The 18772-nt window shown below is 48.0% G+C and overlaps 6 protein-coding genes across 6 annotated transcripts; 2 read left to right on the top strand and 4 right to left on the bottom strand.

Moving 5' to 3' along the window:
* Positions 1-43: 43 nt before the first annotated feature.
* On the top strand, positions 44-1573 carry BP5553_07078 (Uncharacterized protein; the record flags this gene model as incomplete). Its single annotated transcript, XM_032015701.1, has 4 exons — positions 44-60; positions 589-700; positions 895-1061; positions 1114-1573. The coding sequence occupies 4 exons, from the start codon at positions 44-46 to the stop codon at positions 1571-1573; spliced, it is 756 nt and encodes a 251-aa protein (XP_031867970.1).
* Positions 1574-1774: 201 nt separating this feature from the next.
* Positions 1775-2703, bottom strand: BP5553_07077 (uncharacterized protein; the record flags this gene model as incomplete). The annotated part of the gene is made up of 2 exons (XM_032015700.1): positions 1775-2305; positions 2371-2703. The coding sequence occupies 2 exons, from the start codon at positions 2701-2703 to the stop codon at positions 1775-1777; spliced, it is 864 nt and encodes a 287-aa protein (XP_031867969.1).
* A 2643-nt stretch (positions 2704-5346) lies between these two features.
* Positions 5347-6024, bottom strand: BP5553_07076 (uncharacterized protein; the record flags this gene model as incomplete). The annotated part of the gene is made up of 3 exons (XM_032015699.1): positions 5347-5522; positions 5577-5832; positions 5881-6024. The coding sequence occupies 3 exons, from the start codon at positions 6022-6024 to the stop codon at positions 5347-5349; spliced, it is 576 nt and encodes a 191-aa protein (XP_031867968.1).
* Positions 6025-7217: 1193 nt separating this feature from the next.
* On the bottom strand, positions 7218-8307 carry BP5553_07075 (Uncharacterized protein; the record flags this gene model as incomplete). The annotated part of the gene is made up of 2 exons (XM_032015698.1): positions 7218-7888; positions 7947-8307. 2 exons carry the CDS (start codon positions 8305-8307, stop codon positions 7218-7220), a joined length of 1032 nt encoding a protein of 343 aa, XP_031867967.1.
* A 1028-nt stretch (positions 8308-9335) lies between these two features.
* Positions 9336-14323, bottom strand: BP5553_07074 (Tuberin; the record flags this gene model as incomplete). Its single annotated transcript, XM_032015697.1, has 2 exons — positions 9336-13880; positions 13934-14323. 2 exons carry the CDS (start codon positions 14321-14323, stop codon positions 9336-9338), a joined length of 4935 nt encoding a protein of 1644 aa, XP_031867966.1.
* Positions 14324-15202: 879 nt separating this feature from the next.
* On the top strand, positions 15203-18414 carry BP5553_07073 (putative importin-alpha export receptor; the record flags this gene model as incomplete). The annotated part of the gene is made up of 7 exons (XM_032015696.1): positions 15203-15272; positions 15325-15467; positions 15535-15702; positions 15757-15927; positions 15979-17386; positions 17435-17738; positions 17793-18414. 7 exons carry the CDS (start codon positions 15203-15205, stop codon positions 18412-18414), a joined length of 2886 nt encoding a protein of 961 aa, XP_031867965.1.
* Between the last annotated feature and the right edge of the window lie 358 nt (positions 18415-18772).

Below are 18772 nucleotides of genomic sequence, written 5' to 3'. Positions count from 1 at the left end.
CTTCACGACAAAATTATTCCGACAATCATCGACAACCGCCACGATGTCTGCCGCAAAGACGTAGGACTCCCTCCACTCCCTCGAGTTAATCGATGGGTTCAGTTTTAGTTGGCCGTCCTCTCGCTGGGTTACCACCGCATCGCATGTTAGCTCCAGAGTGACCGATGCGTGGGAGCCAGCTCGATCTTTCCTATGCTACGCCCTCCATGGTTTGAGTCTCAATGGCTTAGCCCGTGAGAGAGTGGTAGCACGGGGTCTTGAGGTTGAAGATTAATTCTTCTCTTCCAAATCCATTGCCGCACACAATTCAGTACTGCCAATGCGCCATGCTTTGGTCGGAAAAGAATTGTCTACGTGCTGTGCATTTATCTTGGACATGTCCAGGGTCTTGTCGGATGAGACAGAGTACCAGTTGGTTAAACCATCCTACCGAAAGGGTCCATGGAACGGTCATGCCTCTGGTCATCTCACCGATAAAATTCATACTTCGAGTTAGCCACTGCGAGAATGCCGCGCTTTAGCTGCAATTCCCACTCGGCGCTCCTCTCTCATACATAGTATGCGAGTCAAAAGGCTAACCTAAAGTAGAACCGTCCCGACCAATGACCAAATCTTGGTCCCTGAGACGCTCTTGAAGAAGCGCAAGAGCCAGGAGAAGGCCAGAGAGGAGAAGTCTGCCGAGCTCGAGAAGAAGAAGAAGGTACGTTGGGGATTTTATTAGCACATGCGGGGCGCTTCATGACTTATATGATGCATAACACCATTTTTTGCGACTAGATACTCAGTATCGATGTTGTCGCTCAATTAACCATCTTTCGGGTCTGATTTGTCATGAAGATGTTACCTATCTGTGCAAGTTCGTTCTAGGCTCATAGCTAACTGGTTCTATTACAGGCACAAAAGGAGAAGCGTGGTGTTATCTTCAAGCGTGCCGAGAAGTACGTTAAGGAGTACCGTGACCAAGAGCGTGAGAAGATCCGCCTTGCTCGTCTTGCCAAGCAGGATGGCTCCTACTACATCCCAGCCGAGGAGAAGTTGGTCTTCGTTGTCCGTATCAAGGGGTATGTTGTCCATCTCATGCCACTCAGGTATATGTACTAATAATCCATCCAGTATCAACAAGATCGCACCAAAGCCCCGAAAGATCCTCCAACTCCTCCGTCTCCTCCAGATCAACAATGGTGTCTTTGTCCGCATGACCAAGGCAACTCTCGAGATGTTGAAGGTTGTCGAGCCATGGATCGCCTACGGATACCCCAACCTAAAGACTGTCCGCGAGCTCGTCTACAAGCGTGGGTACGGAAAGGTCGACAAGCAGCGCATTGCCCTTACCGACAACTCCATCATCGAGAACAACCTCGGCAAGTACGGCATTGTCTGTATGGAGGATTTGATCCACGAGATCTTCACTGTTGGCCCCAACTTCAAGCAAGCCGCCAACTTCTTGTGGCCATTCAAGCTTAACAACCCCAACGGTGGATTCCGCACCAGAAAGTTCAAGCATTTCGTCGAGGGTGGTGATCTCGGTAACCGTGAGGACAAGATCAACGCTCTGATCAGACAGATGAACTAGGCTGTACATGGGTTTGTTATTTGGGCATGGGGTTATTCTGCTTGCTACGGCTACGGTTTGCACGGCACGGCGTAAAGCATCACAATGAATGATATGACAAAATCGAACAACCTTCATGACCCAATCTCTTAGTTGACATTCCTATTCGTGACATGCAATTCTACAATTCTACATCGCACATTTCCCATAATATCCTAGCCCTTAAGCCTTAATATCAAAGCTCGTCCCACACCCGCAACTACTACTAGCCAGCGGATTCTCAGCAATCTTAAACTGGCTCCCGATCAACTCCATCGTAAAGTCCACCATACTTCCCTTCAGTAGCTCTAAACTCGGTCCATCCATAACCACCTTCGCTCCGGACCCATCACCCGCCACAAACACCGTATCATCTTCATCCAACTTCCCCACTTCCACAGCTTCTTTCCCGCTCTCTGATGTAGACCCCATTGCATTCGCATCGGTAGAGGAAGTATTCAACGCCGGCGAAGATTCCTCCTGCACGACTCCCGCCATTCCGGGAGACATCGCATTGGCATTACTCGAGGAAGTGTTTAATGCGGGAGAACCCTCTTCTTCAACCTTGTGGGAGCCAGGATTACTCGCGGCGCCCAGAGGAGGAAGTGTAGTAAGTGACATGTTGTATTGGAAGCCGTGGCAGCCGCCGCTTTCGACCTGGATTCGCAGCGCAAGATTCGGGTTCGAATCTTTGGACATGATTTGTTTTAATCTCTAAATAAGGAAGGAATTAGAACATGGAATTTATAAATTGGCTGTGGCGGACGACGTGAACGTACATTGGCTGCTCTAGGTGTAATCTGGATATTCATCGGATTCCCATCATCGTCATCTCGGGGGTTGAATATTGCAGTCGTTTGGCGGCGCAGCGCAGTGGATGTAAACGCTCGTCTTGAGACATACTTCTGAGATGGATATCGTACTAAGGAGGTCTTGTTGGCTAAGCCGTGGTAGAGGGTTGTGGAGGGAGGCGGAAGTAAGAAGTCTAGGACTGGATGTGCGGAGCTGCCAAAGAGCCTGCGGGGTGCGAGTTGGAGGAAATGTCGAGCCGCAGAAGGGGAATGAGATGAAGACAACTGTGAACAGCTGCGTGTTAAAGATCGAGTCGCCATGATAACAATCTCCAGCTCGAATGTTCTTGAAGCACTGTTGGTTGCGGGTCGCCGGCAATGGAGCTCAAAAATATAAATATTATTAGTAATGAACGTTAAGCGTAGTGTTTGGCCACCACTCCCTTTGCCTTCTACAAAAGTCCCCTCGACACTCTTAATAACATACCCAGGTCTAATCTAAAGGCTATATATAGTTTACTAAGCTTAGCTCTTAATATAGCGCTTTTGTAACAACAGTAACGCTGTAGGCAGCGCATTTAATTCAAGTTATGCAACTCATGCCAGTCTCATTTCCTCGTTGACTGGTCAGAACTTTGCCTTACTACTACGCTTAGCCCTATGGGCCAAAATTCAATTGCCCACGTCACACAGGCACACTTATCGATCGCATCGCATCGCGACGTCCTCCATATCGCACCATCGAGCAAAAAGTATCGGATATCCTTCACGCCGACGGGGAGGATTATCGCATTCATTGCATATTCCGGACCAAAAGTACAGGACACTGCCACTGGTGACTGGTGACTGGTGACTGGCCCCTAGCGTGGACGCAAAAAGGGACCGCTGTAAAATTGTTCCTAGCAGCATTTTCTACAGAGACAAACTGCGGACGATTCACTGCTCTGGAGTCTATTCTATACTTAGTACTTCGTACGACGGAGTACAGTACCTCCCTCTATACTCGTGTCTGGCAGTAGCTCGTCCCTTACGTGTCAGCCTATAATTCGGAAATCTACTCTTACTCTGCAATACTGTCAATCCAGCAGGTAAATATACCGTCCTTATGCGTAGGTACCTGTATCGGTTTCCTGGGCGTCCTATATTCGAGCGCGTACGACGTCGATTCTTCACACAGTTGGCTAATACGGGGCCGTCGATCCCGTGGAAGTAGTACTAGTAAGGGAAGACCTGTTCTGGGGATCGTATTCTGGTTCAGGCGCCGGTCCTCTTGTACCGATATGGCCAAATTGCCGCTTACACGAGATATAAGCAATCTACAAACACTTCGGAGTCTGCTTCTCCCGTCTTCTCTAGTTGATCCAGTCTTTGTAGCCATCGATTTCGAAAGACCGCAATTTATTATTAATCGCTTTCAGTATGGCTACTTAGATACACAAGTCGGTCTTGCTATTCTTGATACCAGGGGCCTTAGTTCGACATCAAAATTTACGACTTTCAATTTTATTACAGGAGAAGATGCATATTTCGAGAAATCAGCGCCTATTTATCGCTGCGGTACTGCAGAAAAAATCTCTTTTACAAGTATGCTATCAAAGATTAATAGCTGCCTTCGTATCTATTAAAATAGGAGAATTGTTCTTATTGGGCATGGAGTTTCAAATGATCTTGCTGCGTTAAAAGCTCTTGGGTTTAATTTCCAAGAAAATCTGGTCATTGCAAAATTGGATACATACTTGCTTGCACAAGACTTGCAAATGGGACATTTTACCTTGAAGAATCTACTTGTCGAGCTAGATTGTCCTTGCAATTTAAAATTTCATAATGCAGGCAACGATGCAAATTTTACGCTTCGGCATTGCTATTGCTAGGTATTAAGGCTATTGGAGTAGCGGAAAACGACGAAACGTTAGAAAGAATCGAGATACTTTAGTGGATCGCGATGGAAGAGGTACTATCACGGAAAAAGAAGAAATGGATACGACGGAAAGCCGCGAAGACACGGACACTTGAAGAACAAGAAGAGATTCGAGCGAAACGGCGACAGCGCCGGGAATTGGAGTCTAAGGCTGGTTCCAATCTTCAGACATTGTAACGGACATTGTCATCGGCCCTCCCATGGCGTCGTTTAGAAGATGCCTTATCTGCCAACTAATTCGCGTCGAATTCCGTCCTCAGAACCGAGTCTCGGTCTGCGAGCACATCCCGGCCTTCCTATAGCAGAGCTTTGGACGATCGAGGAACACTTCTCAACAGCACCTGCGAGCTTCTCCACCTCGTCGTGGCACTCAGACGATCGAGCACCACCACCTGAAACAGTCGAGCGACACTTCCCAACATTAGCAAGCCTATCCATCTCTATTTAGACGATCGCGCATCCCTTCAAATGACCAACCATCCCCTTCTCAATATCTGCTAGCTTCTTCAAGCTTCTGCAAGCCCACAAGAATTGAAACATCGTGCATCCAACACACGAGCGTCCTCTAACTACTCGGAGTAGAATGGACAGAGGACAAGCGACGAAGAGTACTCCTAGCCATAGCCTCAAAGACTCCTCGAATATGCATTGGGTCTACTAATCTCGCGATTCGCAAATGCGTAGGGCAAAGGAGATATATTTCGGAGCGAGCAGCTTCAATTCGGGTACGATAGAAGGGAGCGCTGAGTATAGGCAGGAAGCTACAATGTATAGTAGAACGATTTACTATAGTGATCATACACTGGCACTGTACTTTGGATGGCGCACTATGTAAAAAACTGTTCCACCTTTTTCGCACCATTGGAAAGGATAAACTGATTTAGGAGTGCTGGCTAATACCTAGTCTGATTGAAATGTTGCCACACTTCGAGAAACTCCTATAATCTATAAAAAATTGATCTTGGTGTAGATAAGAGAGAGAGATGAGTTTTTGCTATTGCTATCTTGATAAAAGCGTAGAGCTTGTATAGCTTTTCTTTCAAAGCTCAGTGTAGACCTTTGCCGCCTGAGAATTTCTTGACTAGACCCAAGGTCGCCGCAACAATACTTGGCAGAGGGTGCCCATCGAAGGCTCCCAGATCATACTGATGGGCAGCCATATATCTCAAACTATAGGTGAACCAAGAAAACGTCCATATCCGGCCCAGGAGTTTTGTCTTCCCTATTCTCGACATCAGCATATCATTTCGGTCGGCCAGGTACGTTATTTTCTTACATGACTTCTTCGCGCCCCATTTCTCTCCTAAGTAAACTGCGAAATCTTCGATTGTGATGGCCACTGGCTGTACCAAGAAGAATGTCAGCTGTAGCATATTATTCTCGTGGCTACTGGTCGTCGCATTCATAGCTCCCAGAGTGTGCAGAAGTCCAGAGGCAATGAAGGCCAGGTATAATTGCAGATACTTGGACAACAATGTTCCACGAGCAATCGGCACAAAACGAGTCAAAATGGTGAAAGGAAGATTCAATTTCTACACCACTGGGTCAGTCAAGTTCGTTGGGAGTATATTGGCACTCACTCTCCGGTACAACTGATGCCAAAATTTCCCCCAAAGTCCACGAACGGTGCAAACATCTCTCAATCGACCCATAACTGGTGGCCAATCCTGGGGAGTAAGAAGTCCAGTTGCAACTGTGAGGGCCGAGGACAGCGAATACTGCATGTTAATAGCATAGTAGGCAACCAAACCTGGGATCCAGGCGAAGACTATCTGTCTGGAGATTGTATCCGAAAATAAATCAGGAGTGGACGGAGTCCTGTATGTTGATATGATGTAGCCGCATAAATCAAGCAGGAAGTAAAAGAGGAATGCTTTTGAAACCTCCGTACGGGCGAATTGCCTGAGAAGTTACTTTTTGAGGTTCAACGTGAGGACTAGAGGGGATTCCAACCATTTCGTGATTCCGGCAGGCGCCGCATCAGGTACACTTTTAACCTTCCAATTCCAACCTATTCCTCTCATCGTCGAATTCAAATCCAAAGACCACCAGAACTTTTCCCGCCATGTCTTCGGGCGATTTCCATCATCCTTGATCCTGGAAGCTTCCTCTGGCGAGTGAAGAATGAAGAAATCTATCCAGTGTAGGAGTAGAAGAACCGCGTTAATCGGAGTCACAACATCCTGATTGGCGTCCCCACTCGTGTATTTAGGAATCTGAGCTACTAGAGAGCATAGAACGACCAAAACTGAGCCGGCCCGAAGTTTGCCAGGTGGAAGCAGTGGCCCCAATACACAGGTCAGGTATATTGTTTGGAGGAGGTAAGGTCGTGGTTCCAGGGGCCGTGCTTTGTCAGGAACGAGTGATTTGAATATGGCTTGAAGCCCGCAATTAAACATGGCTCACAGCCTGCAATTGTGGTTGGAGATGCCGGAATTAGGGGGAAATGTACGGACACATCGGAAAAAGACAGACAGAATGGTTCATCTGAACCACTGTAGAGGATGTTGGAGAAACTGATTGCGGTGAGACATCTCCCCGGCTGACAAGGTAGCTTCACGTATTTGCCAAGCAACGCATTATGAGATATTTCTTTTTAAATCATATTCCCATCTCTGTGCTCCGCGGAAAGGATATAGTTGTAATAAAACAATATAAACTATATTTTCAACAGTATAGAAAGCCGCTTGTCTGTCGGATTATAATGATATTTCAATTTAACTAATAACTCCGTGCTCCACAGGGGTATACATTTAAGCTAATCAATTTTTAGATTTGATATCGGGGGTCGATACGGAGTACTTCGTAAAGCTCTCTGAAGTCCAACGGAGTCGGGTTTATGAGATAAGTCCAAAACTCCATGTCCCGAACGAAACAATGCCTACACTAATAATAATGAAAAATATAAAGAAAACCCCTATCCCGATCGTCCAAGTGCCCTCTCCCAAACAGCCAGTGTATTCTCCCAGACAGTCTTTCCAGCATTCTCCTTCCTATATGCGATCAAAGCAGGAGTATCCTTCACGGTCGCATCATCAGCGCCGACCCTATAAACGCCCTCTACAGCGCTCGTCGCAACATCAACACCCTTCGGTACCGGCACCCAAAGTCCTCCCTCCGCCTTGGGTTTGGCAGACGGATACCTCGCACTAGTAGCAAGAAACAGGCCCCTCTCTCCAGCTTCATCCACGCTCGTCGCAAAGAGGTTAATAATCGGTAGAAGAAGCCACCTGAATGCAGTCGCAGGCAACGCATAAATACCCTTCGTGGTTCCCATCAACCTATCCACTACGCCGGTATCCACAAACCCAGGGTACTTGTGTATGAACGTGATACTGGGGTATGACTTTACCAGCTCTTCAAAAGCCAGAGTTGTCTGCGTGGTGCCGTTTTTCATGGCTTTTATGCCGCTGAAGTTGTTGCGAACTTCTAGGTCGGTGAGGTCGATCTCGGCCTCTCTACCGCCGGCCAGGATGGAGATCACGCGTGGGGATGGGGAGGCGGTTAGGAGGGGAAGAAGATTGTAGGTGAATCGCAGACGGGTGTAGTAGCGGAGGGCGTGAGGGATGTCGATTCCCTCGATGGTTTCTAGGAATTTTATCAGCCATCAACGTTTCTTAGAATACCACATGGGGGAGATACACACCAGTTCGACCATCCCAAGTTAAATATCCACAGGACAAGAACAAGATATCCAACTTCTTCTCCTTAACTTTAATCTCATCACAGATCTGGTCGACATTCTTCATCAAAGAGACTTCGGTCTCGAAAAAAACCACCGTCGCCTGTGGGTTTGAAGCTTCCAATTCATTCAATAGTAGTGTCGAAGCTTTCCTGGATCGTCCTACGACGTATACTTTGGGGGCATTGGCGAGTTTGGTGAATTGCTTTAGAGTACCCATGCCAATGCCATTTGTTGCTCCCACAAATACAGCGACCAGTCCTGAAGCTGACTGGGACTGTTTTAGCTCAGAGTTGGAGATTCGGACGTCTTTGATGTTGACCATTGTTGCGAGTACTTGTATTGGTCGATGCCGAAGGCTGGTAGATAGATAGATGGAATGGGATGAGATGAGGATTGATTAAGATGAAGTAGAATAAACTGTGGAAAATCGAAACCGAGAGAAAGACACCCAGCTTCTTATATATTTAAATATAGTAGCTATGTTGAATGATTCATCTATACGGCGTATATCGTAATGGGCCGTGCCCCTCGGATTGTAGATGGGTTTCCGGGGTGCAATCCGAGCACGTCGGTTATATAGCGGAGACTTTAGTTCACCCCCTGGCAGAAATGATGATATGGATTTGTCAGGATGTCTCCGATGAGTACCAGCCACGACCATCGCACCGAATAAGCACTGTAGATTCGTAGCTTGATGAAGTCATATTCTTAACTTTTAATAGCCCTGTGCATTCTAAAGACCTTGTCAGACTAGGGGAGTTGCTAGATATTAAATGACTGGTAGAACAGAGTCAACATTCCCCTGTTCCCAACCGACTCTCATAGCGTTTTATCGCAGCGGGATAATTCCACCATCAAGAATAATATACTGCCTTTACGGATAGTACCACGTCTCTTAAAACGGCTGTTGATACCTAGTAGAATTCTAGGTAGGTCGGCCGTCTAGTTACGAATTATCTCCCCCATCAACCTGTCGATGCCCCATATCTGATGCTTCAACGTCGTGTTAATCAGCCATTAATCAAATCAGATCAACAATACACTGTAGCGCGATTAATACTTGATGACGAACCGGTTGCACTAAGCACTAAGGAGACCTTGAGATTACAACATTGAAAGTTTTGCATTAATACACTATAGTTCCTAACTAGGAGACTAGGATACTATTGCTTTTGCAGGAAGCAAAACTCCATCTATGTAGTTCTTAGGAGCGGATAAACATGCTTGGCAAATACACAGTTGCGCCTTCGTGGCACCTGTCGTAAAATGCGCAAGCTGGTGACAATAGCATTCGAAAAATAAAAACTTTTGAGGTATTTCCATGCTGCCCAAACGCCGACCATTCCCCCTTTACGCCCACCTGGAGAAATCGAGACTATCTACAATGCTCTCCCCAGTAGTTCCCGGCCCAACTTCCGTCTCTGCTGTCGACAGAACCGATGACCGCTGTGAGCTCGACTCGCTCGCGTTTGTCAAGAAGTTCGCAACTGAAGAACGGCGAAGGCTGTTGATGCTATCTCGCACATTCCGCGATTCCTGAGCAACACCATTGGAGGTGCCGGGGGGCGAAGGACGGTTTGAAGCTGTAGGCTTCGGTCGGTACTTCTCCCGCAGTCGATTAACCTCGCGAAGTCGATTCCGCCAAGACGAAATATGCTCGCCTCCCTCAGTATTTGCCCACACCAGACTAAAAACCGACGCATTCAGCGCGAGGAGGCGGATAAAGCCTGGTAGAGCTGATAGGCTCATAATTTTGGTTTCCGCAGCCGGGGATATCTCCGGAAATCCTGGTTTACTCATAACTTGAACCTTGTAAAAGGCATTGTTTGCATCTAGATCGGAGGGAAGCCGCATGGCAAGAAACGAAGCTTGAGACTCAGGCGTGATGACGATGTTGACATAATTAAATTCCGAGGGGAAAGTGTCGAATCGAAATGGAAGCCCGGAATTATTGAATATGATATTGACATAGTCATTTCCAATGTGTCGCTTCTTTCCAATACACTGAGGGTCATTCGCTAGATTGGTTGGCATTTGTGTAGTGACGTGGAAAACAATCTCCGTAACGCGATCACGCCAGCAGAACGCATATTCGCCGTCTGTATTGGAGACTCTGTCTAACCCTTGCGTGTTGAACTTGGCACCTTGCAGTTTGGTAAGAGTTCCAAGCCGGGAAAGAAAGTATGTGTAATCGGTACTTCCTGTCATGTTCGCCAGAATATCGACTTCTTGCGTCTGATTCTCACCGATGTAGACGACCCCGACCTTATGCCCATCGACGGTAAAGTTGCGATCGAATGATTTAATGGCACGGTCCACAATAGCGTCCATGGGAAGAGCGATTGGACGCACAGATTCGCCGACCTGAGGGATTGAAGCAGATAACTGGAGAAGGAGGTGGCTCGGGAGGACGACATTAGCGTCCGAGTGCCGAACATCTCTTATGGCATCAGTTGGATGTTGGCTCTGGTGAGGCGGAGGCCGGTTGAATTTCTCTCGTATGATGTAGCAGGAAGTACCTGAAGGCTGCCGCTTTGTGATTTGAGCCCAGCCTCCCCGTGTAGCCTGCTCTACTGTCACGATACTTTGCCCAACGATCCATCTCTTCTTTAAGATCTCCCCAAAGCGATCAGTCGTAAATGTTGGGTCGGCAGCCGACTCATCAACATCGGCGTACGCAACACGCTGAATAAAATCCAAAGTGACCTGCGCCTGCTCATCGATCTTTTCTTTGCCATAGATATCCGTGGATACCAGATTTTTTGCAATCCAGCTTACTTGACCACCTCGGTCCGTCAATCTCAGAGATAGAAACCAGAATATGATGACATGGTAGGCCAAAGAATGCACATACTCAGGTAGATCATCTGATGTGTTTGGCTGGAAATTACTTTCGGATATGCTATTGTCCACAATGGCAGCAGAGGGGCGGGCATGCGGATGGCTGTTACGGTTCTGATGTACTTCTTTGGTGGGTTGATCTCGCACATATTGGAGATAGCGAAAACAAATCGCAAAGACAATCCGGTACTCTTCTTCTCTAAAGTTGACGTAAAGATCAGGCATTCTTGCAAGACATGCTAGGTACTCGAGAATGTGGACTGCAACGTGGGACTGCGTGATAATGGTTGACATTTTTTGAAGAATGGTGACCAGGGCCTTGCTCGTCGAACCAGGGATCTCATGGCTGCATATCGAAAGGGCGTGAATGCAACTCTTTGCCGTTCGTTCCCATGTCGACCCTATCCCCTGTAGGAATGTCCGTACGATGTCATCCTGATCAGTCTTCGAAAAGTGGTGGTGGTAGCTTAGGAGCATATTCAAGATCTGGAAGAGACATATCGCCACATCGGACTTCCGGAGCCCTGACGATAAGGGCGGTTCCAGGAAGTTGTTGTTCTTGATTAGGTCACATACTACCTCCCTCAATGTCTTGATTTGGGGAATTGCGCCCCTGAAGAAAGCTTGATTGGTCAATTGAGACGGCAGGTGTACGAGAATAAAGCTGTAAACCTCCCAGTCACATCCATTCTGTAATAGACGAGTGGTCGTCTCTAAATAGGTGCTAATGTTCACACTGGTGTGCTTTGCTCGAGTTGGCGGCGCCTCGGCACTCTCGACTTCGGCCGTTTGCTCAGTACTGGATTCCGTGCTGATTTTGCTGTCTCCGCTCTTGGTTTGCTCCTCTTCGGGCCCATTGAAAGAAATCAATAATGAGTTTCTCCGTCCTGAAATCTCTTCCGGTAACGGATCTGGATCTGGATACATCCACATGTGGTGATTACGCTGAGGAGCCCTATTTGCACCACTGGCCGCCCGGATAGCGTGCCTCGTTGTAAGGTATCCTTGTCCAAAGGAGGTGCTTCGTGCTACACGAGAGCTTCCCGTGTCATCAGTCCGAGATGATCGGTGTTGGTTGGCTTCATCCATGGCCTGCTTTTTGGCGAGAGCTCCTGACGTCCGATACAAAGATGCCGCGAGACCCTCCGACTCCGTGGAGAGGGCCAAGAATATCCTATTGCCCCAATCGGCTCTTAAGCGGAAAAGCATTTTGCAAGCGGAGATACGAGCATCTGTTTCACAATGGTGAGATTTTGCGATTGTAAGCAGCTCGTCAAATATACGAAGGCATTTGGACGACGAGTTATCCATTGCTCTCATGAACATTTGCACAAGGCCTTTTATAACAACATTCGATGGCGTCTGGACCGTGTTGGTGGGGACAGTTGTAGACGAGGGTCTGCCTGAATTAACTGAGCCTTGTCGGGTAGGGGGCGGGGATTGAAGAGGTGACTGGAGTCGGTCACTCGCAATTGAGGCGCGAATAGCACCGATAACATAGTCGAATAGAGTGTCATCAGCATTCTGGGCTACTGCCACAGAGAATGCAACTGCCTCTTCCAAGACAGCAATATCTTTTTCGTCGCCAATATCATCAAGGATGGAAGTCACAAACATCTGGAGGACATCCGGATCGTCACGCTCGTCCATCATTTCGACCACTTTGAAAACGTCTGTAACAGCTTTTAAGGCATGGAGCCGAATATCTGTGGGTTGAGACCGATCTGCAAAGAACGCGTTGAGAATGATCTTTACATTCTCTATCCAGTCCAAGTCTGAAGGGTAACAGCAACGATACTCTATAAAGTAATCGATGACCAACTTGGCGCATGTTTTAGGTAGATATGCATGGGTACGAACGAAGAATTTGATACAATCCGCTCTCTGGAAGAATTCATCGCCAGAGAACCTGACCAAAAGTTTTTCGATGCGAGTGATGAGGCTATAGAGAGTTTGTGCTAAGCCGGTAGCAATATTATGCTCATTTGTATCATCTTTTGCCGAGGGTTTAGCCATACGAGAGGTGTTGGCAATTGCATGGCCATCAGGTGTCTCTATCGCTCGTTGTGAGCATTTGAGGATGACGTCGAACATAAGAGACCAATCCTCGTCCATCACATTTTTGTTGATCTCATGATCGATCTCCTGGAACATCGATAAAATGAGCTTCAACACATCCGCATCAACTTTGGCGTGCTCGACGGCTGTGACGTTCATAAGAGCCTGTATTAAAAGCGTGAATGGCACCAATGGGTATCCATCTTCGCCATCTTTTGCAAACAATTTTTCTAGCACAGACAACGCTCCACGAATCTCACGGATGGTTTGTTTCATATTTTCTCTACCATCAGGATGATCGCGGAGTATGTCCAAGAGAATTCGGACTGTTGTCTGGCCATTATGCGAGCGGCATAGATTGCTGATAGAGCGCCATGCTTCTGGCTGGACTTCCCCAACAAGGCAATGGATTGAACACAGAACCTTGACACACTCGGGTAATTTGTCGCCGGGTATCTCGCCGTATGTGCTGATGGCGTCAATAACGTTGATACAGGCTTTCAGGTCATTCGATAGCGGCGTATGCAGGCATATATACAGGACCACATCGATGAGTTCACCAGCGACGTCCTCGCTCGAAGCGTAGAAGCTGAATTTGATGACGTCCACAATGAATGCAAAGAGCAGCGACAGATTCGTTTCTTCGCCAAGTGGGCTCTTGCCTTTCGGTCTACCATGGCGCCCTGCTTTGCTACGAGCTGTTGCAGTGGCCTTGAAGCATTTCTCCAGCCACGAGGTCAACAAGGGTATAGCTTGGTAATGAAAGCCCGTCAAATCCTTGCCATGTTTGGCTAAGTCCACAAGAGCTGCTAGTTGAAGGTGGAAGTCTTCGGGGTTTGTTGGACCTGTGAGAACTTGGAAGTATGCCAGCCGTTCCGGATCAGTGGAGGACACATTTTGAACGCATGCCGTTAGCAACTGAAAGCCTGCCGCGCGGGCGTCGGGCGGCTTCTCTGGTTCGATAAGGTCCTTTCCCTCCTTGAATATGCTTGTAATCTAGCAACCTGTCAGTATTTTTCATTGCCACAAATAGAAACAGAAACACATACACCTTTAAGCGGGTAATCCTGAACAGCATGACGTATCGCTTCCGCAGCCGCGATTCGCCTTGGGAGCGGATTCCCAGCTTTCAGTTGATCGTACAATTGCTCAAGATTCGCGGGTCCCCCATAGATTGTAGATGACAAGCCGCTGACTCCGGTGAGCTGCTGGGCTATTGAAGCTGGAGACTGGGCATTTGGGCTGCGGGACGACCTATTGCCAGTCAAGACCTTGAAGACGCTGGCAAGTCCACCTGTGCTTTTTGGCTCGGGGGTCTGGGCTACGTCCCCGGAGGATGGAGACATAGAAGCTCGAGTCTTTGGTGCTGGACGAACTGGGGGAACTGGTTGCGGCAGAAGATGGTTAGCCAATCTTCCAAGGAAGGTCTCTTCAGCCATGGCTATAGTCTCAAGTTGAAAATATTTCAGGGAAAGAATCTGCAGATTGAAAAATTGAACAGAAATCCATCCGGCGACCAACGCCTGGCGTGCCACCGGCGCAGCAGGACGAAGAAGCAGACTCCTGCCAGAGCGAATAGCGTCACATCACAGTGATGGGACGTCCAAAGAAGTCTGTAGACTTACATGGGGTTCGACGTGGGCATCAGCGCATGGAACGAATGCCAAATGTCACTATCCGTTACGGCGCATAGCAGATGCGCCGGGGAGGAGATAAGACCACAGGCCGCCAACGACCTAAGCAGGATGAAAATCCCGCTCTTCCATGAAGTCCCAAGCAATGTGCCCGTTCGTAATGGCTGGCAATGTTCTATCCAAGATCCGTTCTAGCTCGTCTAGCATCAGGAGGAGAAAAGCAAACCGGTTCGACAAAAGGCGACAGAAGACAAGCTGCAGGGACGGGCGGGTGATTGCCGTACTTATATTGCAGCTAGAGCAAGACAGCAACCCAAGGTCCCATGGTGTAGAATGGCTCTTTGAGTCTTTTGTCTTGAGTCCGGAGTCCTGCGTCTTGACTCTTGACATAGGGTTACGAAAGCAAGGAAAGCCAACTTGGGGTCAGGTGGAACTACCCGCACTATCCTGGTCAAGCAACATGACCGGGGCTCCTGTATTGGTGCCTGGGTGCCTGAGACCTCAGTTCTGCGTCGGCAAGGCTGCCATGGCTACGGGGACCATGCGCCACCAAAACAAAAAACACAGTGGGATGCCGCCGTGCTGTGCTTGTACTTTCCGGTGTTTGTGTTCGTCGATCGATCAATAGAGCTACATTACCAACCTTTCCTCCACCATTCCCGCCATAACTCAAGCTGCGACGAGATGGCTTTGGACTTACAGAATGTTGCGCAGCTTCTGCAGGCCACTTTAGATCCGCGGCAGCATAAACAAGGTGGGTTCCGAAGCTCTCTGCGATGGTTGCCCGGTTGCTGATCTGCCTATAGCTGAGGTTGCGCTCAAGAATGAAGAGACCAAGCCCGGTTTCTCCCTCCTCCTCCTCAATATCGTGGCCTCCGAAAGTCTGCCCTTAAATACACGGCTCGCCGGAGCTTTGTGCTTCAAGAATTTCGTCAAGTTCAACTGGGTTGTGGGTTACTTACTTTCCGAATTTAATAAACAACAATCATGGGGCTTATGCTGAATAGTCATTCTAGGACGAAGATGGAAGCTACAAGCTGCCTGAAAACGAGGTTGCAACTATCAAGAAGGAGCTCATTGGGTTGATGATCTCCGTGCCCTCAAGCATCCAAGCACAGCTGGGAGAATCAATAAGCGTGATCGCCGACTCAGACTTCTGGCAGCGTTGGGATACACTGGTTGATGTGGGTTTCCAGGGAACCATAACCCTTTTTAAATTCGATGCTGATTCTAGGTAGGATTTGGTCTCGCGGTTGACAGAGGACAACCCAAAGGTCAATATTGGCGTGTTGGAGGTAGCACATTCAATTTTCAAACGATGGCGGCCACTTTTCGCATCCGATGACCTCTACACCGAGATCAATCATGTTCTTTCCAAATTCGGAGAACCATTTGTACGGTTACTTGCGGTACGTTTCTACTATTCTATCCGTTTGACTGCCAACTAAATCCGCGCCCAGAGCACCGATCGGCAAATCGAAGCGAACAAGGGAAATAAGGACGTGCTAAGGCAACATGTCGAAGTCTTAAACCTACTCGTAAAGATCTTCTATGACTTGTCCTGCCAAGATCTGCCACCAATTTTCGAAGAGAACCTCGCCGATGTCACGTCACTCCTACACAAGTACTTAACGTACGACAACCCACTTCTAGCGACTGATGATGATGCCGAGTCTGGCCCTCTGGAGTTTGTAAAGGCCGGAATATGCGAAGCCATGACCCTTTACATGCAGAAGTATGAGGACGCTTTCGGGGAGCTGTGCAAGCCATTCATTACCAGCGCATGGAGTCTGTTAACGACAATCGGACCGGAGACTAAATTCGACATACTTGTCAGTAAAGCATTGCACTTCCTAACTGCTGTCGCAAGTATCGGAGGCCATGCCCAGATATTCAACAATGAAGAAACTTTGGGACAGGTAGTTGAGAAGGTGATCCTTCCAAATATCAGCCTACGAGAATCAGATATCGAGCAGTTTGAAGATGAGCCGATCGAATATATTCGAAGAGACCTCGAGGGGTCTGATGCTGATACTCGGCGCAGAGCAGCAACAGATTTCCTGCGCAAGCTCCTAGAGAAGTTTGAGGGATTAGTCACGGAGGTCGTAGGACGATACACCAAGCATTATCTCGAATTATTCAAGAACAACCCTAGCGGAGAGTGGAAAGCTAAAGATACTGCAATATACCTGTTCTCAGCTATTGCTGCTAAGGGTGTAATCACGACCAGCCATGGAGTCAAGATCACCAATCCTCTAGTTAACGTGCTCGAGTTCTTCGAGAATAATATTGCAGGGGATCTTGTCGCTGATACAGGCGTGGAGCCCATTATCAAAGTAGATGCTATCAAATTTCTCTACACATTCCGGCGTCAGTTGACCAAGGCGCAATGGAGTGTCGCATTCCCACCGCTGGTGAAGAACTTGGCCTCCTCGAATTATGTTGTTTACACCTATGCGTCAATCGTGGTGGAACGGGTCTTATTCCTCACTGATGACTCCGGGCAACACATTTTTGGGGCAGCTGATGTCGCCCCCTTTGCGGGAGATCTCTTGGAACATTTATTCCAGCTAATTGAGAAGGATCCAGCTCCCGAGAAGCTCCAAGAAAACGAATTCTTGATGCGCTGCGTAATGCGAGTGTTGATCGTCATCAAGCAGGGTGTAATTCCCATGACGGACAACATCTTACAGCACTTGATCAACATCACTGATATCATCGGTAAAAATCCCAGCAATCCACGATTCTACTATTACCATTTCGAAGCCATGGGCGCTCTTGTCAAGTACTCGGCGCCATCACAACCAGAGAAACTAGAGAATGACCTGTATGCACCATTCGCACGGGTTTTACAGAATGATGTTCAAGGTAAGAGCTGACATCCCAGATTAGTCAACTAAGCTAACCGATGGCCAGAATTTATGCCCTATGTCTTCCAACTATTCGCCGCACTCCTCGAAGCTCGTCCCGATGGACCGTTATCCGAGTATTATAAAGCTTTGGGTACCTCCATTCTCGTACCAGCTCTATGGGAGTCAAAGGGCAACGTTCCGGCGCTTGCACGGCTACTAACGTCCATCATACCAAGAAGTGCCGCGGATATCGTGGCTAACAATCAACTTGAGCCCATCTTAGGCATTTTCCAGAAGCTGATGTCGAAAAAGTCAACTGAGATCTCTGGTTTTGATGTCCTAGAAGCTGTGGTTACCTCCTGTCCTGTGTAAGCACCTCGGCAACCCCCATATGCATGATATTCTCTAACATCCGCCTCTAGCTCTGCCATTGAGCAATATTTCCCTACGATTCTCACGATAATATTTACTCGCCTCAATAACAATCCACCAGAAAAGTTCAAGCAGCGATTCGTCCGCTTTTATCACCTTGTCGCCTCCCGCGACCAGTCTGGTCTCGGAGCTGACTTCTTCATAAAGATGTGCGACTCTATCCAAGATGGGGTTTTCGTCCCCATTTACCTAACAATAATACTGCCCGTAACTCAACAGTTTGCTCGCCCTCTTGAGCGAAAGCTTGCGGTTGTGAGTCTTACCAAGACTTTGACCGATTCACAGGCATTTGCGGTCAAATATGTCAAGGGTTGGGGAAAGACATGTGAGGCCTTGCTGAAGCTCCTGGAGAATCCGCCAATGCCAGTTGCAGCAGATGATGTCGTTGTGGAGGTTGACGTTGATGACTTGACCTTTGGTGTTGGTTTCACGCCTTTGAACACCTGCAAGAAGCAGCCAAGAGAAGACTGGCCCGAAGTGACAGATGTGAAAACATGGGTGGGATCCTACCTCAAAACCGCTGATGGGCGGCATGGAGGCGCGATTGCGGGATATGTGAATGACCGGCTGACACCAGAGGCGAAGACCGTACTGGTATCGTACATGCGATGAATAATAATAGCTCACGACAAAATGCTATGAAGATATGAGAAAACCAACGGTCAAAAGGAAGCGTGTGTGTGTGCAGGTGTTATTTTAGTGGCTCGTTTTGGGGGCAGGTGAGCAAAAAGTCTAGAATACTTGATCAGCTTTCTGCACTCTTGCTCCAAGCACCATCATCTATATTAGGATGACGAGTCTCCTACCCCAGGCATCAATAGTTTCCTCAATGGTAACGTTCACGATAGATCCAATCGTCGATACCCTAGTTCCCCGCAATCGAACCGTTTTCTCTACGGCTCTTATACGTCCGTCTCCGTCTCCTCGGCAGCCGGCCACTCCCTAGTAACAAGAACATAACTGCCTAGGT

The sequence above is a fragment of the Venustampulla echinocandica genome (genome assembly GCF_003357145.1).
Source record: "Venustampulla echinocandica strain BP 5553 chromosome Unknown scaffold_5, whole genome shotgun sequence".
Classification (NCBI taxonomy): domain Eukaryota; kingdom Fungi; phylum Ascomycota; class Leotiomycetes; order Helotiales; family Pleuroascaceae; genus Venustampulla; species Venustampulla echinocandica.
This window is presented reverse-complemented; position numbering and strand designations above follow the sequence as displayed.